The sequence below is a fragment of the Pteropus medius genome, unplaced genomic scaffold, assembly GCF_902729225.1.
Source record: "Pteropus medius unplaced genomic scaffold, Ma_sr-lr_union100, whole genome shotgun sequence".
NCBI classification, from domain to species: domain Eukaryota; kingdom Metazoa; phylum Chordata; class Mammalia; order Chiroptera; family Pteropodidae; genus Pteropus; species Pteropus medius.
The window spans coordinates 15,603,110-15,627,602 of NW_024340692.1; the positions used below are offsets into that span (position 1 = coordinate 15,603,110).

The window sequence follows — 24,493 nt, forward strand, 5'->3', positions numbered from 1 at the left end:
GCAGCCTAATCTTTAGGCCTTTACTGTCTAGCTCCATGCTGTCCAATATGGTAGCCACCAGCCACTCGCATCTACATGAATTTAAATTCAAATTAATGAAAGTTAAATAAAATCAAAATTTCAGTTCCTCCATTACCTTAGCCACATTTCAAATGCTGAATAGCCACATGCGGCTAGTAGCTATTATATTAGGTGGTACATATACAGAACATTTCTATCATTGCTGTAAATTTTATTGGACAGAGCTGGTCTGGAGCCAAAGCTCTGTCTTGTGGACACCAAGAACATTTTTAGTGACATTGCTCTTTCCCTAATACATCCTTCTGCACATAGGAAAACTAACGCAATAACTAGGGAGATTTTTTCATTTCTAGAAGAAATATGTCCATTACAATCCTAAATTCCAATTATGACTGAAGTAACACTTTCTTAAGTTAAAAAAAGTAAACCATTTTTAGAAAGTGATCTAGCAATTATAGTTACATAAACTTCATATTTCATTTTCCCTAAAACTTAGGAAGTAGGATGGTATGTCAAAGGATGATGAAAGCATTATCCAAACAAACCTCTAAATGTGGGTCCAGCAGTTTTCCAAGAGCCTTTTTTTCTTACCTGTACACAGTATGAGGGACATATACTTCCCGGATTGGAAATTCCAAAATCTCTTTTTGTGGACGTGTCCGGTTTTCAGGAAAGGGTCTCACGGGCAGTAGTTCAGGAGTCAGACAACAATTGATTATCTCCGGAGCTAGAGAAATCTCCAGTCTGAGCAAGCCTAGAGGGAGAAAATAGGACTGTTTTATTAAAGACATTGTCAAGTTACAAGGGAATAAAGAAAGATTGTTGTAGCATATTTCTTTTATGAAAATAAGGATAAGTTGTGGGAATGTAAAACTTTTGAAATTTCCAGCTAGTTTTCTACAGTTGGAGAAAAAGTATGTCATGACAACTTTTAGGATTTAGTTTCTAGAAATTTAAAAGCAATAAATTGTACAATGAATAGAAATAGATTAGAGGATCTTTAAAGTCTCTTCCAGAACTACCACACTGTAATAGTATCCAGTTAACTATTGATGATTTTTGAACTGAGTTCCCCGGTACCCCAGGGTGCTGGAGAAGTGCCTCAGTGGCTGTTAAGCTGAGGATAAGGAAAGTGCCCTCACCTTCTACCAAAGCATGTCACTTTCACTTTTCATTTTATACTGAGAGTTCTGTATAATATTTTAAATGATATAAGAGGCTCTTCTGTTCAAAAATATCTAATTACCTGAGAAACCGAACTAAAGCAGGATATTTATTTACAGAAATAATTCTTTAATAGAATAGAAAATATTAATAGATTTTCCAAACGGGTGGACCAATTTGGACTTAACTCCAAATGCAAAATCCCATATTTCACTTGGTAAACGTGATTTTATAAATTTTAGCACTAGCCAGATAATGTCTCTAATCAGAAATGGCCTTGGCACAGCTTAAGAGGATAAAGATAAGCCATCTGTACCTGGAATTGACTTGACTCTTCTCTGTAAGGATGAAGATCTTTTGTAGTCAGCTAAAAACTTGAATAAGTCTTCATCACTAAGGCGATCTCCCTCCTGTCAAGAGAGAAGTCAGGGTTAGTGAGGATGCACTATTGATTCCTGGGGTAGGGACCAGTGATTTCTGGAAAGATTTACGTCTTTACATTTTATTGTAACATGCCTTTCATAGAAATTAGGATTATAAGCAATGCTGAAGTAATTCAGTTCAACCTCTTGTCAAACATTCCTTCTCTACCACTCTCAGACTTGTTACTCAGCTTCTCATTATCTTTCTGGGAACGGTGCTTCTACTGCCTTCTAAGGAAGCCTGTTTGATCATTAGAAATTTATGCCAAAAGCTTCTTCTTCCTTCTATAACTTAAGCCCATTGATGCTTGTTTACTTCCTGGAATAATACAGAATAAGTTTACTTCCTTCTTCAGAGATTTAAAGATGAAGAAGGCATCTTTCCATCTTTTTCCTATCCTCATTTTCTTCACATTCGTCTTGACTAAGAAGGTAAGCATACTATCCTTTATGTGCCTACATGGGATAGGCACTTTGCCAAGGGACCCATGGGCAGAACTCTAATCTTTGCAACAGGTAGGTAGGTGGGTGTATCTTATTTTCAAATTCAGACGAGAAAACTCAGATGTCATTAAGTCAATACTTTGACCCTCAGGTAATACTATTGGAAGGGGTGTATATTGAAAAAAAACCCTTGAGGTCCCATGCTATTTCTATTATGTGGCATGGGGCACAGACCCCTCAGCATCCCTTCTACATTTCAGTTTATTAACATAACCTTTTGAAATGCCCTATGAATACAGAGCTATGGAAAATTTTCTAAAACAGAGTCAAACCAAATTTAAATGAAGTGTTGGTTTTTTTTTTTGTAGTAAAATACACATAATATAAAATTTACCATCTTAATCATTCTTGAGTGTTCAGTTCTATAGTGTTAAGTAAATTTACATTGTTGTGCAACCTATCTCCAGAACTCTGTCACCTTGCAAAACTGAAACTCTGTACCCTTTAAATAGCAACTCCCCATTTCCTCTTCTCCCAAGCCCTGGCAACCATCATTCTACTTTATGTTATTCTTTCTTCCGTCTCTATGAACTTGATTACTCTAGGAAATTCTTTGTTTTTGAAAGTCTCAATATTTATTGAGCTAATGAAGAGTACCATCTGCAGTGGCCACCCTCTCTTAGCAAGTAGGCAGCCCTGCAAAGCCTGTACATGCAATAGTGGTGACAAGGACAAAAGTCAGGTCAGGAAACCCTGAGACTAAGAAGAAACAATGTTTCAGTCAGATTTTTCATAGCCTAATAAAAAATTGACCATGAGAGTTCACATAGGATAGTTTGTATTAATGGGAGCGAATCCTTCTCTCAATTAAAAGAGCTAACACTCAGTGAGCACTTGCTATATCCCCGGCACTCCGAGAAGAGCTTTACATGCCTCATGTCCTCTAATCCTCTCAAAAGCCACATGATGCAAGCACCATCATCCCTGTTTTGTAGATAATTAAATCGAGGCTTGGTGAGATTAACCTGTTTTTTTAATCACTGTCTATACTCCCCCTTTGGGCTCCAACACCCATGACATTATGGCGACAAATCCACACACACTGTCACATGGAGAGATACCTGCTTGAAAAAGTTGTTAATGGTCATAGTGGTGGTCTTGAAGTTGGAGCCAACCCCATTTTCCTCCAAGGAGAGGGATCTTTCAGAAAACCTTCGAGATTGGGACAAAGTTCTCCGCTCACCCACAGAGCTTCTCCCTTTAAGGAAAACAATTGTCATTCCAAAGTATGCCTTTCTGTTTGAATGAATGTTATTAACATTACCAGATATAAGATATGTTTAAAGTCACTAAATAGAACACTGAACGTGGCCATTCTTGTTTAGAATGAAAATTCCCTCCACTGGCCCCTACTTTTCTAAACCTCCAATTGAAGCCCCTAATCCTCCTCTGACCAAAGGAGATGCCAGGCGCAGCCACAGTCCCCTCCCACATGGAGGGGAGGCCAGACGCCACCGGCAGGAGTCCAGAACTGCAGCCAGAACAGGGTCTGTAGATAAGCTTTATTTAGTTGACAGTGTTTACTTTTATTTTTACATTTGCATTCCATTGGGAGAGGCATGTACTCAAATGCCCTTGAAGGCATTTGGGATTGTGACCCAAACACACAAAAGTCAGCCTGAATATATTCTGAATCTCAGCTTTCTTCTGTCCTCGATGTGTGAATCAGGCAGCAGACCTGGCTGACCTGCCTAGTGATCTGCCTGAGTCACACCCAGACCTGGGCTGGGACCCCAACACTCTGCTTAATTGTTTCTTATCCCTTTTTTGAGATTTAGGTGAGACTCCTGTTGCTTTTATACTGTAAAACTCAGGGGTTCTGTTGTGAATAGTCAAATTGCTTAGAACTCTAATATTGCCAACTCTGTTGTGTGTTTAACATTCTCTTATCCTTAATTCTTGGCACACTTCCTCAGTATAATACACTGCATCTTCTGGCTCCCCAGCAAGCCCTATGCCTGAATTTATGGTATCATCAAATTTATGGTTAAACTCTTTGCATAACTCTTTCAAAATGCCTACCTGGGTCTACATAGAGGTTGGCATTAAAAAAAATTGTGGTATGAGGTCAAAATGCACTAAAGTGAGGTTTGTTATTAATAAACAGAAATAACCCTGGAGTTCTGACTGGTAATTATGCACCAATAACTCCAGAATAGCAGCAGCAATAACAAAATACCCTCCTCCACTCCTTTGCTAAAAGCAAAATTTCAGAAGTGGCAAAGCTAAGGAATGCATGAGCAATGTGACTGTAGACTTAAATATTTGCCGAATACAAGACATTTAGGAAAATAGAAACTGACACCGGTGGGGGAGAGTTGACTTGAAAACTCTATAACCCTCTTGAACAGTTTCATACCCAACCTGGTTAAAAAAAATTATATTTAGATCAAGGGTGAGGTGATGAAAAAGAGAAATATGCTCAACAAATTGGAACAGTAAATATTCTTTTGGCATGCATTTTCATTGCACTTGGCAAAACAAACTCTAAGGAACTAGAAATTTTGCTGAGAAACCTGAGTTTTGCTTTTCGAAACGCCCATGACAGTGGCTCTTCTTATGTTTAGGAGCCAACTATGGTGCCTTTGTTTAACACGCTGTAGATGGTTATTATATTTTCTTGTTATTCTCAAGGATTTTACTTTTAAGAGGAAGTGGCTACTAAAAATTAACTTTTTAAACTGTCAAACTGACCAGAAAATTCCAACCAAAAATCTTACTACAAGAGTATATTTAAATTCCACAAACATGATAATTTAGGGTGATCACTGTCCAATCATGCATTTATAATCCAGCCATAACAGTGTTTCATCCTATTCATTTCCTTCTTCCTTTCCATTTCCCACATTTTATTATACCCCCAAATCTCCACTAATAAACTGTTGACCTTGGAATTGGTACATTGGGGACCCCATCCCTTCCCACTGCAGCTGAAAGTCTTACCAACCATGGACTCCACGTCGGTTACCTCCCTGTCCAGGGTGGAGACACTGAAGAAGCTTGATAAGCTTATGGGAGCCCAGGCAAAGGGCATCCGGTATTTTCCCAAACGTTGGCAGAAGGATTCAGCTTGAAGTTTTAATTTTTCAATCTTTTCTTTACCCTGGAGGAAAATGGGAAGAGACAAGCAGAAAAACAATATGGCACCAGACCAAGTCAGCTGTCTTGCCATGGATATGACAGGCATCTCCAAACTCCCTACGCTGCTGATTAAAAAGAATGAATAGGCAGAAAAATGACACAACCTGGGTTGTATAACTGATAAGGAAATACAGACTAGAAAAAGAGGAGTTTAAAGAAAGGCTACATTCAACTATTAAATACATCTTCAGCTAAAAAAAAAAAGCACAAGGCTTATTATGCCAGCTAATCAACAAGGGCCTCTTTTAGGAGCTAGTTACATGACTTGAATTCACATGAGAGAATCTTGGAATAAAAAGTTTTGTGTATCATCCACCAAGCTCTCAAGAGAGCCTGTTTTTCAAAAGTTGCCTGGGAAAACTCCAGGAAGATCTACAAATGTTCCTAACAATTTCCTTGTTAGGTGGACAACACTTCCAAGGTGTTCTAAGTTCAGAATAAAAGGTGGATTTTTAAAAATGTCTCGAGTTCAGTAAGTCTTATTTAAAATTTATAAGTCTGCAGTATGATGCTCATTAGGCAAGTCTCATTTCAGAAAGGCCGTGCTTTAACAATCATATCGGGTGCTGAGAAAAGATATGCTTTTCATAGGCTCAGGACCTATTTTGTGCTAATGAATTTATTATGTACAGCAGTCTCAGCCAATTTCCAAGTATCCTACCAGAAAAAATGGTGGCCCATGCTGTTGAGAAACACTAGAAGAGCTTTGGCGCTGTTTAGTGTCATGGAGTCTCTGTGGCCCTTCCAACCAGCTGGGTCAGAACCAAAGGAACAGGATGTGGCTTTGCCCTAGTCAAGTTTTATAATTAGACATTGGTGTGTATATCATCATTTGTTGAGTTTAACAATTTATTTCTTTAAAAGTTACCATCGAAGACCAGTTTCTCTTTCTTCTTTGGTTTAAATACAATTCAATCGTGTCTCATATGGGGACATATTATGGACTACACCACATTAACTATATTGTGGAACAGCTCTGAAAAATATCTGCATTTTCTAAGACGTCTCCATTTAGCAATACTCAAAGTGTCATACCTTTCCACCATCACTTTCCTTGATAACCATGTAGGGTTCTGCGCAGTCTCCAATCTCTCCCTGCTGAAGGACTTTTTCAATCTACCAAGAAAAATAGTATTAAAACAATGTAAATTACATACATATAACGAAATCTATGCAACCATCAAAAGGATGTTCTGTGACAATATTTGATGACACGAGAAGATGTCCATAATATATGTTTTTTAATTTTAAAAATTACTTAGAAGAGTACTATGCAGTTTTATAAAAAATCAGAAAGGCATATTGAAAGGATGATAGTAGATACACAGTGAATGTTAATAGTAGCTGTCTTAGTATGGTGGGTTTATGTGCTATGTTTATTTTCTTCCTATTGCTTATGTGTATTTTCTATTTTTAAACAATAAACTTGTATTATGCCTACAATAAAAAAATGCAATAAAAATTATTTTGTAAAACAAAACCCATGAGACATATGGAGGAAGTTAAAAGCTCATTTTCTTTATTATTGCTTACAATGTTAAAAAGAGATATGACTTCTATAAAAGTCAGGTTGGGGACTCAAACCTTCCACAAAATGAGTAAATGAACAGAATAAATTATTTGTAATTGTATCTCTATATTTCTTATTAGGATTTAACAGACTTGGAAAGTAACCAAAAGCAGTGAGATGGTGCAGCTTTTCACTTTGCTAACTGGCTGGTAATATAAATGAATGCTACCGCTGTGAACTATCCTCTCTGATTTCGCTTCAGGTAAAGGATCTGCTGGTCATAAATTTGGGTACCATGTTTAAGAGAAAGAAAAGGAGACATTTGAAATTTCCTAACCCTCTGCTCCAAGAAAATTTAATTTAACATAAGATGTTGAGGAAAAAAAAAAGTAGATGTAGTCCCATTAGCCTGTGTCATTAGCCGAGATGATCCTTGAAAAAGAAATTTGAGTCAGTATATTCCAGCAGGCTCACATTCTTAATTGGCACTATCAGGTAGGGACAAAACATTTAAACCAGAAATAGCCTAGTGATGGAGGTGCTTACCGAAGTTTCAAAGGAAGTGGCATGAGGCTGCTCAGTATGCACCTAGCTGAGGGAGACTACAAGAAGGAAGTCTCTCTTCTCTCAAAGGAAGCTTACAACCCTTTCCATTGCCAGAGCATGAAGACTAGGCCGATCCTCCTGAGAGATGCCACAGACACATAACACTTGAGCGAGAGACTGGCATTTCTGTTAGTCAGCAGTCATTCACTTATTCGTTCATTCAAAAAATATTTTTTGGGTACCTTCTATGTGGTGGCTGGCGGGGAGATAGGTGGTGAATGCAATAAACCTGGTCCCTATTCTCCTGAAACGCATAGTCAGGAGCTTGTAGAGCAAATTGGAAGGAAGCTAATTTTTCCATGAAGTCAATGGATAAAAATAAGTCTCTGTCCAAAAATAAACTTTGGACAGAGATAAAGAACCTTTTAATCAGGACTCTAAAGCAAAGAAGGGGAATTCCATGGCTTCATGCACTTGTAGTGTATTGTGTGGAACCTACAGAAGAAGAATCTTCAGAATCTGGAAGGGGGAGAATCCAGATTCGACCAGACCAGCAAATACTATTCCTTCACTGAGTTGGACAAGGGTAACTCCAGTTACTTCATGAGAAGGAGCTGCAAGCTGCTATGATAGCCCACTGTGAAGTCCTTCACAATTTATGTGTAGGAGAAATAAATGAGTCCTCATAACCAAGGCAGGTAGGGGAAATAAGCATCTCAAAATTACCTGGGAAATTTTAAGGAAAAAAGGCTATTCAGTAGAGGCTGGTTCAATGCCTGGCATGTATATTTCTAAAGTTTTACATCAGATTCACTCTCATCCTTACTCTCTCGCCTTCAATTGAGAAACAAAACTTTTAAGCCTGAAAAAACCCTTGAAAACAATATTATATTAGTACTAAACTAGTTAACTTTAACTAAATTACTGTTTAGATACTGGTGTTTAGTCTGAGAATAAAAATAAGAAAGAATGCCTTTCTCTTTACTGAATGGCAACTACCTGGATATATGTGCTAGATATTATAATAACATTTACTATAAGTTTAGAGCGACAGAAGCTACAATGATAGCATCATGGAAAAGAAAAATGAATCAGAAGCAAACCAGGGACTGTATGAGTAGATTTAAATTTCTTAACTATATCAAGACAATTGAGAGAATGTTAGTTATTGCCACCGAATGCATTTATTCATTTGAAATATTTGGAATGTATTTAGTAGTAATAGTAGCCCAGTGATAACTGCTGATATTTAGCAGGTTACTATGAATTAATCAAAATAAAGTCATCCACAGATAAGTAGAGTTTGAAGTAAAATGTGGCTTTGTAGAACTAGTAGTGTTGGTTTCTTTGGTTTCTTAGGCTGCAAGAGAATTTTGAATTTAACTACAGGGCTTTTAGAGTGGGCTGTAAGCTAATTTTCTTATATGTTTAAGTAATATTGCAACAAATAGGACACATATTGAAGTTTGACAATAGATATGTTTTTTTAGCAACAGAATTTTAACTATAGTTTCCATAAGATTAAATAAATTCCCTTCAAGCTGTAGTAACCTTACAGAGTCTTGTAAAACGGGGGAAAGGAAGCTAGAATGGAAAGACACCTGACATTTGTTAAGTGACTTCTAAGACACCTAAATTCTTTAAAATCCTTATGGATGTCAAACCTAGAATTCTGGGTTTACATGAAATCACATAGATTTTTTTTTTTTACAATTTTGGGGTAAAGAATCAATGAAACTAATTATTTTACTTAAAGTAAGTAAAATATTCAATGCTTCTTGTTAAGTTCTAATGAGTCATTTCAGTGTGTAGAAAAAGTCTCTGGATTTCTTATATCAGCAAAGAGTACAGTCTAGAATGAAAGGACTTTCTACTTATAATTGTCCCCACAGATTTTGACTCTAACTAGACCTACTCAATCTGTAAGATGGTGATAAAAAGGGCAAATGAAACTTGGAAAATATAGCCCACACCTTAAGTTGCCGGAGCCTGGGCTTGTGGACATTTAACAATGGGTCACTGGAAAAATGTGAGCATCACTAGAAAACTATCTGAGATTTTCATCTTAGCAGCCTCCCTCCCAGAGCTGGATAACTGAGGCTGCTTTTGTTGGTTGGGAGGAAGGGTGCCTACAATGTACCAGGCTTTATTTTGTAATCACAACCACCCATTATGGGTGGTTTATTGTCCCCACTTTACAGATGAAGAAACTAAGTCTCAGAAAAGGTAGGTAATTGCCCAAAGTCATATAGCAACCAAGTTGCAAAGCCAGCATTCAAAACTATGGAGACTGTATGACTCCAAAACCCATAGCTGTTCTAATATTCAATGCAGAATTTGCTGGTAAAGGGAAAGGGATAAGTCAAGAAGGAAACAAAGTGAATCTCACAAAAGACATAGAGGTAAGTCTGACACCTTTCACTCGATACATGCACTGGGAATAACGCAAAAACGAGAACATCAGAATGTGCAAATCAGATTGTATTTAACTACCTTGACCACTAGGTAGATGTCTGAGGATGGATAGGTGACCGAGAATACTGCAGATTTTGCCTGACTTGATGTGGCAACAGAGGGCGTGTGAGCACGCAGAAATCCTTTAAATTGGTCAGAGTTCAGGTCACAGTGAAAATTCTCTGAGATCTGTAAATGAGTAGCAAAATGAAAATAAGTTAGACTTGTTGCTCTCACAGTCCAAACATGTTAACAAAGTGAAAAACCAGAGAAATTTCTCCAAAGGAATAACTATAATTGTAGCCATGGTTTATGATTAGTGACCAAAGGAAAACCTGATACATATTTTGTCACAATCCCTAGAGCAATTTACGATATGTTCTTTGGAATATTTAAATTTTTATTAACTCACCAGTATTTCCTGAGTATCAGTGATGTGCTAGGTACTCTGCCCTCAATTAGCATACAATCAAAAATGAAAAAAAAAGGCAAATGCATCACAAACTACAGGAAGAGTGAAATATAAGTGACCACACTAGTACAAAAAAGCACTGTGGAAGTTACACAGGGTGAGTGATCACATCCAGTGGAGGTGATCAGGAATGCTTTTCTTGGAGGAAACATGAGACAGATAGGCCTTGGAAGAAGATTCTGCTGGGCAGAGCTGGAGGGTGACAATGAACTAGGGAGAGAACGCAATACAGAAATGTCTCAGAGGTTGGAAAACATGCAGTGAGTTTAGTTGACAGAGACTAGTCCAGCTTGACTCTGCCTAGGTTAGAGAGGGAAAGAGAGCAGATGAGAGCCATACTGAAGAAAGCCAAGCATGGAAGCTAAAGAGTTTGATTTTAATGTTGCACATAGTGAGGATCCACTAGAGATTTTGAGCAAGAGCATGACATGATGGGCTCCCTGGCTCAGTGGTGAGCCACTTATGAGCCACTGCATAGTTGGGTCTCTGCTTCATCACTAATAGAGTTATAGCTGAGAATTGGCTGCCCAGCTAAAGACTGCATTTACTATCCTCCCTTGCAGTTAGGAGTGAGCATGGGACTAAATTCTTTCCAATGAATCATAAGCATTAAGTGATACGTCAAACATTCAGGCCTCCTCGCCCATTTTCTCCCTTTTTCGGGGGCTGCAATGGCAGTGACAAAAATGACTTTGGGAGAATGGAGGAGCCACTGCCAGCCTGGGATCCCAAATGACTGAGTGGAGCAGACCACTGCTGACTCAGCACATCCTACCCTAGATTGTTAACAAACAAAGCCAGAAACTTCTCTAAGCCAATGTTTCTCAAAATGTGGTTCCCTGGCCAACGGCTCCAGCATCACTTGGGAACCTGTTAGAAATACACATTCTTAGGCCCTATCCAGACCTACTGAATCAGAAACTCTGAGGATGGGTCTCTCCTGTGTTTTAACAAGCCCTCCAGGTATTTCTGAAGCACAGTCAAGTTTAAGAACCACTGCCTTAAACTATGGAATTTGGGAGTCTCTTTATTTTAGCAGTTAACCTACACTAATACAAGTCTCAGTGATTTTTAATATTTATTCAGGAGATACTTATTTCCTTAAATACAGACAGTTTTGGATAAAGAGGAGCAGAAACATCTTACTCTGATTTTGCTATTTTTGTCTTCCTCTAGGAGTTACAAAATGACCAAGTAATCACACATTCATGGAGAAGTCTTAAGTCCTTGAATTTTTATCAATTAAAAGCTCATTACAGTTGGTGAGGTCTTCACTCTGTGGCAAATTTAGACTTTTACTGCATATGTTGCCTTTCATTCATAATGAGCCTATTTCACAATGCAAAAAACCCCAAATGAGGAAACAGTACATGCATATCTGAGTTTGTCAAAAACATTCAAATTGCTTTGTTTTGTGTGTAGCCCACACGCTACTATATCATTTCTCTCTTCCTAACCATCTAGCCATCCTCTGGCCAACTTCCAGCATGCTTTCCATTAAAGAGTCTTCGGAGAACATAAATCACTAACATTCCCAGATCATTCCTTCAAAAACTGCAAAGGTGGTAGAACAGGGTGTATCAAAGGCCATTTGTTTTCAAATCTGATGTGGTTTTGCTGAATAGAAGTGAAATTTAAAAATATGAACCCAAAGTCTCATCAATAATATGTGCGCCCTCAGAAATGGGTTATTTTTTGTTTTCTTACCTTTTTTCTTTCTTTAACATCATAGAGGGCAATGCTGGCAAACAGAGGCTCAATTTCAATCTCAAACCTGTCAGAGAAAGAGAGAAAAATCTGTATGATTTTAACTAAGATAATTTTGAATTTTCTGAAAGTGCCTGAATATATAAACTGGTTAAAATATCAGTAGTTTTCAGAAATAGTTTGACCTCCATGCATATGAGAATCACACTGGGATATTAATGGAGAAATGTGGAACATTCTTAATCATTTGAGTTCATGGCGGGTAGCACATTCTCCCAAAAAGTGCTTGTTGGTGGCACGACAAGAGAAGATGGGCAGAATGGACCCTTGGTCTGATCCAGCATGGCGCTTCCTGCCACTGTAGCTGCTGTGTTTTCAGAGAGTCAAGTCTCTGTCTTAGGTAAAGGCCTTATTTACAGTTTACATTTTATTGCTAGGCTAAGAATCCCTATTATGCAATTCTAAGAGATGGCACTTTTCAGATAGTAAAAAAAGAAAAGTTCGGTTGCTGTTCCTTAGATTTATAGCACAGCCATCCAAGGCAGGTTGGGGGGCCCTTCCTAACTCCATCGCCAGGGGAATTGCTGAGTTGAGGCAGGGGGAGGGGACTGAGCACTACTAACAAACACAGAGGTGTGTGGCCCTAGTGACAGCTAGAAAGAGAAGCCCTCATATTGGTCCTAATTGCTCATTCTCCTTGAAAAATGGTGGGTTTTTGAAGACAATGTTTCCCCAAAGCATAATCCTGCTTCATGTTATAAAGATACGCATGGCCCATGACATTGGTCGCTGAGAGCACCAGTAATCAAATCCCGGAGCACCACTATTGCAGAAGGCAGGCAAATTAGGCCAACTTTTGTTTCAAGGTATGTGTGAGAGGATGGTCTTATCATTGGTAGCTTCAACATACAAGACAACTTTTTCAGAAGAATGTTTGTGCCCAGGCTCACCAGCTATTACCTGGCGTGGTTGATCTGTATTTAATTACGTACCCTCTGATACAAAAAGGTCTGTACATTCCTGTAATTTACTTAGGCAGGTACTGAGTGTTAAGTTCTCTGTGGTTCAGAGAAACAAAGAGAATTAACATTTGTCAAACACCTGTGACTGTGCTGTGATAAGTGCTTTACACATGTCATTTCCTTTAGGCTTCACAACAATAATGTACTACAGATATTATCCCCATTTTTGAGGTTCACAGAGCATAAGTAATTTGCCAAAGGCCACAAAGTTAGGTACACTCAGGTTTTGAGCCCAGTTCTTTCTGATCACAGAACCTGAGTTCTTTCTACCAGTGTGTCTTTAAGTGTAGTTCCCAGAAACGAGTATTTTGAAGCAAATAAGGAGTTTGTCAAAACGCAGGTTTCTTGGTCCCACCTGAAATCTCCTAAACCAGAGTTCCTTAGGGGAGATGGTGGTGGTGGTTTCCCCAAACTTTCATTTAAACCAAGCTCCTTGGATAAATTTAATGCACACTAAAGTTTTACCACTAAGAAGACTCCTTTAAGCTGAGGTTACTTTGCATAGATAGTATTAAATTTTAAATTAAAAGATTTTCTCACTTAAAATGCAAAATAGAAAAATACTCTGTCATCATCTTCTTTTTCTTACTGCTACACACATTTAGAGAATTGGCGCCATCCTAATTCTTTCTGCATGCTTGAGGCTTTAGATATTTCTCAAAAGCAAAACAGAAACAGTTACAGATCTCGATAACTTTAAAAAAATTCCCTAGCTGATAAAAATCTATAGTAGTATAAATAGAATTCTGCCTATCAATAAAGAAACGTGTGTCTTTAACATTATCATTAAATTTTACTATTCACATTTCAACATTCTAGGTTTACTTATAAGAATTTGCTTTCTTTTATCCAGTTCATTCAAAGTAGTTATATCTAGGATGACCTCTTCAGTCTATCTCTCTTGCAGGTATGTTTGTATGGATACCATTAAAGACATGTCAGCAGGCCAAATGCACTGAGTGAACACCTCAATCCTACCTAATTTCTGCTTTGGCAGTTGGGTGAAAATATCACTAGAAACTATACTTCACAATTTTCATCAAGAGAAATCCAAATGACTCAATTTGGTTTTTTAAATAATATACACCTATATTAGTGGCCATGTTTTCCCATCTGTGAGAACAGCTGCCATTTATTTATTAGAAAGGTCTAGAAGGCTTGGTGATAAGGATCATAAGAGAGAATTCTTTCAATCCTAAACGGCATAGTTCCTGCAACTAAAAGTGACCTGATGTGCATCCTGTGGGGGTGTGTGAGTGCCTCAGACAATAGGGTGGACTTCCTGAACAATGCAGATGGGAACAGAACAGCCACTTCCACCGAGTCCTCCAGCAGATGGACTAGGAGGCTCCCACCTCCCAGTCGGCTTGCTAGGGCTAGAGTTTGCCTTTCTGTACCCCTCACCTCATACAGAGCTGGCTTATTGGCTGCTCATCTCTGCCTATAAGACAAAAGTTCCTAGCTGCCCCCATCCTCCTATTGGTAGAATTGCCTCAGGGAAAGAACTACAATGCCAAGGAAGGCCCCACAACTCGGGGAGCAGTCATGTTGGCTTGTGTCCTGAAGAAAGAAACTGGGGAGGCTATGCTTTAGAATTAGAAGTTTGTGACAGGTAGGAACTTTGATACCATCTGGCCTAACAACTTGATTTAAGAGATAGGACTCAAAATCCCAGAGAAGTTCCCAAGGTTGAAACAAAGCCTTGAATCCAGTATCCAGATGCCCTATTGCAAACCAGGTGCTGCTTAAGGGGTCCATGAACTGACTTGAAGAGATGGATGACACTCCTAATAGAGTATGAAAAAATTATGCTTCTGTACTTTAGGTGGAGCACTTACAACTTATTATTTTCAAAAGGGTCTGTGATTTGAAGATGTCGAAGAACTAATTCTTTTAAGTAGCAGCCTGCAGAGAGGACAGAGAGGTGCACAAGCACTTCAGGGGCTATGCAAGACAATCTACTGGAATGTAGAAAGAGAATACTATAATTTATTTTGAATTACTTAGTTCAGTCTTTAAAATTTCTTGTCTATAGATGTTTTATAGTATATATAATATTTTAATATACAAGTACAAAATTAATACAAATATATAGAGGACATGTGACTTTTTTTTTTTTTTTTACCATAGAAATAAACAATTAAAAAATTTGGAGACAATTGCTTTAAAGCAGGCATGGCACATAATTGGCCCACAAGATGAATCCAGACTGTAGACATGCTTTGTTTGAATTGTGTGTTATTTACAAAGGAAATAGGAAAATTTTAAGAAGTCAGAAAATTATGCAGAAGAATCTGGATTTCCAGCTCTCTTGGAAGAAAAATCAGACAACTGACAAAAACGGGCCTGTTTACTTGGATGACAAGAGTTGGTCCTAGCTAGTAGGTGCCCCCTTAAGACAGTTTGCTATAGTCCCCACTACTCTCTATTGCTCCCTGGCACTGAGACTGCGTTTTAGTTGCATTTAGTATTGTTTCAACAGTGGTATGCTGGTAAATGTTTAATAAACAAGTCTCTGAAAAACAAAAAGGTTCTAATTTTGTAGCATTTTCTGGTTTCTATGTTTAAATTCTTCCACCGTAGCCAATTTCAAGCTGCCAATGTGACTTCACTGAATAAAGAATTGGGAAGAGAAATGCACAATTAGCTCTCATGAGTTAGTCAGAGCTGTCTCCAGCATACCATTGGCTTTCACAGTTATTTTTCTTAATGTGGACCATTTCACTAAATAGCTTTATACACCTAACCTTAGTGTTTGCCCTCTCTATTACAGAAAAGACTGTCAACGGCTGGATAGGAATGGAATTGAGATCTAGCTGACTCCAAACTTTGTTCTTTCCACTACCTCACAGCTGCCCACTGTTAATGTGTTGGGAGATACTCCCTGATTCAAGCTCTGATGATAAAGACACAGTTTGTATCTAAAAGACGAGATAGACCTCAATGTACTGGTTAGTATGTTTGATGATACTTACTTCAGGGTCAGCAACTTGACCAATATTCTGTTGCCCAGATGTTCCTTAGGACATTCTGGTACAGGACGTATTTCCACAGCATCCTCCTATTATTAATCACATGGTAAAGAAATTATTAGTGAGTTTCCATGAGGACTTCCAGTTGGAGTTAACCCAGGGAAGGGAAGACTGCCATCCACTGCTCAATTCAACTTACATTTGCTTTATTTCTAATAGCAGAATAACACTTTGACATTTACAAGAGAGTTTGATATCCAAGCCCCAAGCTTCAAAGTCAGCATTTACAGCAAACATTTTCTCCTTTTAGAAAGCCAAGCATTTAAGACAAAGGGACTGAGGAAGGAAGGAAATGTGAACATGGATATGACTTAGTAACATCCACCAGATGGCATTGCAAAATTTTATGCCCATTGTTGATTTTTTTTTTTTTTTTTTTGGCTGCTCTAAGTCCACATTCAGAGTATTTCTCCTGCCAAGGATTTTGCTAGTAAATATGTGCATTTCAGACTTGAGATCTGAGTCAGAATAGTTCACTTAAGGCTATAAACCATCAATACTATAATACAGAGTACCTTTCTCAGTTTTCTTAAACAGTTGATAGAAGTTTGGGGTTGAATTTATAGATTCTGTAAAGACATGTCCAGTTAAAACTTGTTAAAGTTCTAAGTACAGAAAAGCTTAGTAAGGACAAATTAAGAGATACACTTGTCTATTTTTACCACATGGGGACTCAAAACTTAAAGAGAAATATCAAATCCTTATTGTAACTTTTAGCATTCAAATCTAAGCTATCACAGTATCTTAATTATATTCCTATATGCAAAGATAAACAGTGCAAGTCCCTGAAAACTTTAATTCCTGCTCTTGCAGTAGGGTACCCACACACTGGTCAGTGGTCTGCAGCTCACAAAACTCTAAAGAACAGAGCCATGTGTAATTGTATTTTCCTGGGCTATAAAGAATGAGAGCTTCCCAACAAATACACCAAAGCAACCATAACATTTTTACAAATGGCAGTAAATCACCTTTACTTGGTAATTCTGTACCCAATTTGGTGGGATAGTCGAAGTGATAAACTCACCTCTACTCTAACTTCTATTCTCCTTCAAGGCCCAAGCTTGGATTTATCTGCTGGTAATCTTGCTGGGTGGAGTTGCTGAGTTTGTTTCAGAGGAAGCGCTGTCCTGGTGCCTACACTGAGCTGAACTCCCTCAGAGCAAGCTGGAACTTTTAGGATGAGCAGAACAAATACATCCGAAAGGGAAGGTCTCCTTTTGTGGAAAATAACCTCAATGTAAAGACACTTATGGGTTTCTAAGACTATATTTGGTTTAGATTCAACCTTTGAAATCTTTTCAAAGAAGTTTTTCATTTGGGTAATTGTAAACATATACAAGTAGAGAGAATAATATAATGAACCACTTCTACCTATCACCTAGCTTCAATAATTTCAACAACTCATAGGCAACTTGGTTCTATACTCCCACTTACTATCTCTCCCCACTCAATATTGGATAATCTAGAAGCAAGGTGCCAGACATCATATAATTTTAGTACAACACTCTAAAATATAAAGACTTTTTAAAATATACAATTGTAATACCATATTTCTCATAAAAAAAGTAACAAAAATTTCTATTGTCACTAAACATGAAGTCAGTTCCAAATTTCCCCAACTGTCTTAATACCTTTTACAGTTAATTTGTTAAACCAGGATCTAAACAAGGTCTACATATTGATATATTTCCTAAGCCTCTTCTAACCTATATGAATTTCTTGAGCCTTTACAGTTATCTGAAATAGAAATGAATTCCCAAAGAAGCAGAAGAGGAAATGTAAAGTTTTAGTGGATATCTGTTTTCATCTTTCTGGGAGCTGTGTGTGTGTGTATGTGTGTGTGTGTGTGTGTGAGAGAGAGAGAGAGAGAGAGAGAGAGAAGGAAAAAGAAGGAAGGGAAGGGAAGGAAGAAAAGGAAGGAAGGGAAGGAGAGAAAAAAGAGAAAAGAAAGAAAGAAAGAAAGAAAGAGATAACATGAGAGAGCTAGAGAGCTGACATTCTTCCATCAGTTGGCCCAATGAATCCTGAAGTCAGCTCTACATCTGCCTACCTGTAATTTCATCATGTGAGCCAACATATCACCCCCTCCTTTTTTTAAAAAAAAATTGCTTTTAGGTGAGTTCTGACACTTGTAACCAAAATACAAACTCTTTAATGATTTGGAGTATAGTGGCATCTTTCTTAGGGATCAACACATAGGACACCTTTTACAGACTCACAGTGAATGAGAGAAAGAACGCACTTCATCTAATTTGGTGGCTGAGTTCTACTTTTGCCTCTCCAATAAACTCTGTCATGATTTAGATGTAATAGTTCTATTACATCTAACTTTCTTTACCAGTAAATAATGATACTATAATTAGTTCTTTAGTTCTTTAGTTCTAACTTTCTTTACCAGTAAATAATGATAATATAATTTCATTTCATAATAAGTCAGATGACAATTTACCTTTCTTTCACAGGACTTTCTTTGAAGAAAGTGCAAACTACAAGTACAAATGCAATTTCTGTGTGTCCAACTTCAACATATTAAAAGGCTAGCATAGGAGCCCTCAAGCATTTTAGACAGAACAACTTACAAATATCTGGTACACTAATTACAAAGCATTTGTCTCCACTCAGTAAAGCAGGCCTCATTAGGACCTCGGCTAGATTATAACTTTCCATCTCAACTGAGTTTCTGCATTGTTCAAAGACCATAAAATAAAATTCCTTTAAAACAGTCTATGATTGATTATTATAATCAGTGCAGGCTGGATAACCTCCATTTAGTCCCAGGAGGGAGCTTTTGATGAGTTGATGTCTCAACACAAGTATTCTCCTCACCCTTTAATTATTTTCTCTCTTCTGGTGCCCACTTTGGGTCTCCTTATTACATATTGGCACCTCCATCATGGAACTGGGAGGAAGAGGGACACAAATGAAGGTCAAGTCAGTCAGACTTCGTATTTCTTGACACATCTGGTAAAAGTTTTAAAGTTGTACATGGAAACTGAGAAACTGAGATAAGAGGTGCTTGTTGATATCATCTCTGGATTTCAATTATGTGTATCAACATACCAGGCAGTCATATGCAGATAAATAGTGGGTTAGGATCTCCATCCTATAATTTAATTTACCTGTTGAGTCTTGAACAAGTTGTGTAAGCTCTCTGATTCTTACTTTGCAATCTGAAGAATGGAGATGATAACATTGTCCACGCTATTCATATTTATTTTTAATCTCCCTCATTCAGAAAAGAATTTGAGGCCACTGACAAGATTGCGAACAAAATAAATAGACGAGAAAGCCAAAGTGGTTGGAAAATAAGGATAAGAAAAAAAGAAAGCTGAAGATAATTCAAGACACTAATAAGTAAGCCACCAGATTTGGTAGAAGTAAACAGAAATTTGACTGTAAAGAATTTATAAGAGTCGATTAAAAGATGCACACTATCTCTAATACACACATTTTCTCAGTTATGGAAACATGAACTCCTCTTTGTCTGAAGGCTTGAGGGATCCCTTTGGATCCTCACTGAGGCAGGTGCTGGTTGATGAGTAGGTCAAACGTCTTCAATAATATTTGAAAAGTGAACACAATATCGTCTCTCAAGACTGCTGTTTCCCTTATTGTCTTTTTGCTGACCAGTGGTGAGCTCATCAAAGGGCAAGTCAGCAGACACAATTCTTGGGGGTGGGGGCTTCAGGGGTGTGAGAATCAGGCTCCCCAAAGGTCTTGCTTGATTCAAAGGTCAAATTTGAAATATTTAGAGGTACGGATGGGTGGCATATCCTTTATGCAAAATTTTCCCAAATCTTATTTCTTGCAATGGAATTTTTAATAAAACTTGGTCAGCAGAGATATCATGGTAATCTGTACTGGCAAGACCCAGAAGTGTAGGTATTCTGACATACAGAAGGGAAGATTGAGAGCCTCAGTATAAGGAGCTGAAACACTCTTGAATAATGGTCATCCTTTATCCCACCCGAAGTGGCCCGGTGGAGTGATCACAGACAAAGCCTAAATAATCAAATTGTTCTGGGTCAGGTCCAACACATAACGAAGCAGATAATCAAGATCCTGACGTTCTATGCAGTGGGAGCATGGCTGTGATATTTCAGACTGGAATGTTTTCAAAGCAGGTGTCTCAGATTATTCACAGAGACCATTAAAAAAAATCTTAACAAAGCGCTAAAGAACATCAAGGTTTAAGTAATATATGTCTTGATGGAGTAACTGTAAAATCACTGAATAGTTTGACTGGTTGAGTGGGATTACTGCATGTAGACCCCTGAAATCTTTTGAAGATTTTATGAGATAATATCAGTGAAAGTATTTTATAAAGTACTATGGAAATCCTAGTTATTACTGGAATTTCATTTGTATAATTGATCAGTAATTGACTGTGCTATCACACAGGCTTGCCATAGTGAAAAAAGCCCCAGAAATCACACAATTAAGCATTCTGACGTTGCTGCACAGTAATAATGAACAATAATATTTTCCTGGAGACTCTCTACGTCGTCACTGAAATTCTCCAGCACGGAGCTGGTCACACTCACCTCATCCACTGATGGGTAAAGGGCAAAGAGCTCGGCCTGCCGGTTGGTCCTTCGGGCCTCCTCGTTCTGCTTCTCGAAGTCCTCGGCACTCACATGTTGTAGGAGGTTCTCTAGCCGCTGGTCAGGCTGGAGGCTGCGGAGGTCGAAGTCACAGGCAGTGAGGGGGCCTTTCCCAGACACATCGCACAGCCCATTTAAGTGGCGGGGGCCTGCCTGTGAGAAAAGACACATCTTTGTGAGAAAGATCATGGGACTAAAATGAGAACTAAGCAATCTGGGATGTCTTAAGACTGCTCCAATGTGTGATTATAGAATCAGGCCCTAGGGAATTTCTGAGCAAACTGGGGGTTTGAAAAGAATCACATCTTAGCTTTCGGGACTGAACATTCTAAAATAAATGTCTCCTTCTCACCTGGAAACAGGTAGTTACTTGTTGGATGAAGATAAACTCATCCTCGAAGAAAGGTTTGGAAACAGCACCATGTTGCTAATAGTTTTTGTTGTATTCTTTCTGGAGAATGGGAGCCAAGTCTCTGATGAGTCACACTCATGTGTCATGTTCAAGCAAAACAGAGCTGGAATAAGGTGTAACAGAAAGGAGTCTGGATGGGGGAACAGATGGACCTTGTCCTGATCACAACTCCAGAACTTGGGGTTTGAAACTGGAAAATAAGATGATCTGTGAGGAGCCTTCCATATTAAACTTTATATAAACTCCAAAGCTGAGTCTTATTTTTCCAGAGACAGAGATATGCGTGTGGGAACACTTTTCTACAGGACTTTAGTAATGATTACAGGAATAAGCACCAGAAAAAAAAAAAAAAGGAAAAGCATTTGCTATTTAAGCAGTATCCACTTTTAGATGCAGTATGTTTGAAAAAAAGTGTCTTAAATCAGCAACAAAGTGAACGCTTTATTTTATTAGAAATGTTTTAGAAGTTAGGAGCTACATACCAAACCAAAGACTTGGAAAAGAATATATAATCATAATCAATGATATTTTATAAGAAAAAAGATGGATCTATTATAAATATCTATAAAATTAATGATAAAATGTTATCTTAAAGTTCTACTAAATGGACATACTATACTATACAATTTCTGTGTAAGATATACTTTTTGTAACATCTATCTACCTCATAAAAATGTTACTCTGCTAGATCATAAATTTTACCTAAACTGAATGTGATAGGAATAATAAATATTAATACTTTAATTATTAACACTTATGTTTGTCTTAGAATTTATAAAAACCTTTGGAAAATAAATTGGATTTTCCAATTTCTTTAAAAGAATATCAAGATATATATGTATATCTCCAGAATTTACCCTAAGAGTATAACTGGACAAGGGAGCAAAGATGTGAAGATAAGAGCATCTCTGTTGTTCACAATAACAAAATAATAGAAACAACCTAAATGCTCCCCATAAGAGGACGCATTAAAAGATTTTGGAACTTTCACACAATGGAATGTTATACAGTCATTAAAAAAGAAAAAAAGAACATGTATTCATTGGAAAAGATGATCACAGTATATTGTATGAAAAAGAAGTTACACAACAGTATGTATATAATCTAATTTTGATGAAATATGTATACCATAGAGTCACTTCATATATGTATTTAATTTATGTAAATTCAGACATTTGGCTTCACCATTCCACTTGATAAGGTACATAAGAATGAGAATGAAAGATATTGCTGGCAATTTCATGGTCTGTGTATCTCTCCATGATGAGTATTAGTCTAATACATAAAAATATATAGTTTTTCTATCACTTGGGTCTGAAATCCAGCCAATGACTTCATTGAGTGCTCTGTTAGTATGCTGGAGGAACAAGTGTGCTTTATGGGTGTGCTGGTCATTCGCCTATTGTCTCTCAGCTCCAAATTCATCCTTTTATGCTCTGTTCTGTGATGCTAGGTCTGCGCTCAGTAAATCACATTTCTGCTTTGCCTGCTGCTCCCTTTAAGTTATGCCAATGGGGGCACAACAGGGAGACCAGATGGCTGAAGCTGGGAGAAGAGACTGGCCCCTTCTTCTTTGCTTGCAGTTCCTATCACCTTGGTAGTGGCAGTTGTTCTAGCCTTGAGCTTCTTTTGGCACTTTCAGAACCTTCATAAACTTACCTCCTTGGAGGTATCAGAATCCACTGGGCAATTCCCCTCCTAGGAGGTCTGAATCCACACATACCCCCTCTCTGAGGTCCTTCCTCTTGGATCCTGAGATACTAACAGGACCAGCTAGGCCCCGTTCCCTTCTCAGAGATTTGAGTCCTAGTTTTAAGGCCCCTCTTCTGAGCTTCATGGTCTGATAATTCCACTCTTCCCCCTAGACCCATGGTTCTCAAATGTGGTCCCAGGACCAGCAGTATATGCATCTCCTGGGAAATGGCTAATCAGAAATGCAGATTCTCAAGTTCTACTCCACGCCGTGTGAATCAGAAACTCTGGGGTGGGGCCCAGAAATCTGTTTGAACAAGCCCTTCAGGAGATTCCGAGGAAGCTAAAGTTTGAGAACCACTGCCATAGACCCCAGCTTCTGTCTGACAGATAAAAGGAACAGTTTACTTGGTCATCATTTATGGTACAAACTGAATTTAGTCAAAATTACCAATGAAAAATCCCTTAAAGCTCCCATAGAATACAGCATACAGATATTCTAGGTCTCAGTAAGCCTATCATATTCGGCATTAGCATTAATGGTCGATCCCTCTATAGAGCTCAGATTAAGCAACTAGCATGGCTACAGAGACTGTGCTGTTTGAAAAATAGGTATTATTAAAAAAAAAATCCTTTAGTTATATTCAGCATGGTGAGAGCACCTGAAAGCTAAAAACTATACTGGTTTAGAAGAAGTTCTATGCAAACCTGAACAAATTTCTTCCTCTATGATTTATTTTCCTCAATTATAAAATGGGCAGGATGGACTGGAGCACTGGCTTTAATTTTTTCTTAAATTGTGGTAAAATATACATAACATAAAATTTATCACCTTTTTAGTGTACAACTCAGTAGTGTTAGGTGTATTCACACTGTTGAGCAACCAATCTCTAGAACTCTTCATCTTGCAAAACTAAAGAGCTATATCCATTAAATAATAACTCCCTATTCTCCCCTCTCTCATCCCCTGAAAACCACAGTTCCACTTTCTCTGTGAATTCAACTGCTCTAGGTACCTCATATAAGTGGAATCATACAGTATTAGTTCTTTGTGATTGGCTGATTTCACTTAGCATAATGACTTGAAGGTTCATCCATGTTGTAGCATGTGTCAGAATGTCCCTCCTTTTTAAGACTAAACAGTATTTCATTGTATGTGTATGCCACGTTTGTTTACCCATTTATCTGTCCATGGATATGTGGTTGTTTCCACCTTTTGGCTATTGTGAATAATGCTGCTATAAACACAGATGTATAAAGCTGACTTTTAGACTGTATCTGCTCTATAATAACCATAAATGTAATAAAAACAACAACAATAATAGTAGCCAACATTTATTGGGCACTAAGCGAGAGAAGAGACATTGTCCTAAATGCTTTACACATGTTAATTCATTTACTACTCAAACAACCTCATGAGTTAGTTATTATTATCATTCTTGTTTTCCGGGGGAGGAACCGGAAGCCCAGAGAGTTCAGTTATCCTGCCTCAGGTTATGGAGTTAGCATGTGGTGGAATCACAGAGAACCCAGGCAGGTTCCTCAGCGTGGAGCTTTCAATCACTCTGAAGCCTTCTTTAGGGGCACCTCTGAGTCTCTGCAGTAACGTTACAGGGGTGGGCCCCCACCCCTGCAATTAGAGCCCCTCCACTTTTACCTATTTTAATTACTAAGTTTCTGGGTTTTTATTTGAACACTGATGTGTGTAGCTACAAGTTTGAAAAAATATCACTGACTCAGATGGTAGAGTCTCTCCTACTCTAATATTCTATGAGTCTAAGCCTTTTTAT

The 24,493-nt window shown here is 38.0% G+C and overlaps 1 protein-coding gene across 1 annotated transcript in view; it reads right to left on the reverse strand.

Moving 5' to 3' along the window:
* Nucleotides 1-24,493, reverse strand: part of DOCK8 (dedicator of cytokinesis 8) — a 201,280-nt gene that overhangs the window by 110,991 nt on the left and 65,796 nt on the right. The window contains exons 6-14 of the mRNA XM_039888606.1: nucleotides 20,540-20,752; nucleotides 15,939-16,024; nucleotides 11,942-12,008; nucleotides 9,802-9,951; nucleotides 6,288-6,368; nucleotides 5,055-5,214; nucleotides 3,173-3,309; nucleotides 1,502-1,595; nucleotides 613-775 (exon numbers count right to left, since the gene is read on the reverse strand). Coding sequence (XP_039744540.1) covers nucleotides 613-775; nucleotides 1,502-1,595; nucleotides 3,173-3,309; nucleotides 5,055-5,214; nucleotides 6,288-6,368; nucleotides 9,802-9,951; nucleotides 11,942-12,008; nucleotides 15,939-16,024; nucleotides 20,540-20,752 — 1,151 coding nt within the window. The remainder of the gene's footprint in view (nucleotides 1-612; nucleotides 776-1,501; nucleotides 1,596-3,172; nucleotides 3,310-5,054; nucleotides 5,215-6,287; nucleotides 6,369-9,801; nucleotides 9,952-11,941; nucleotides 12,009-15,938; nucleotides 16,025-20,539; nucleotides 20,753-24,493) is intronic.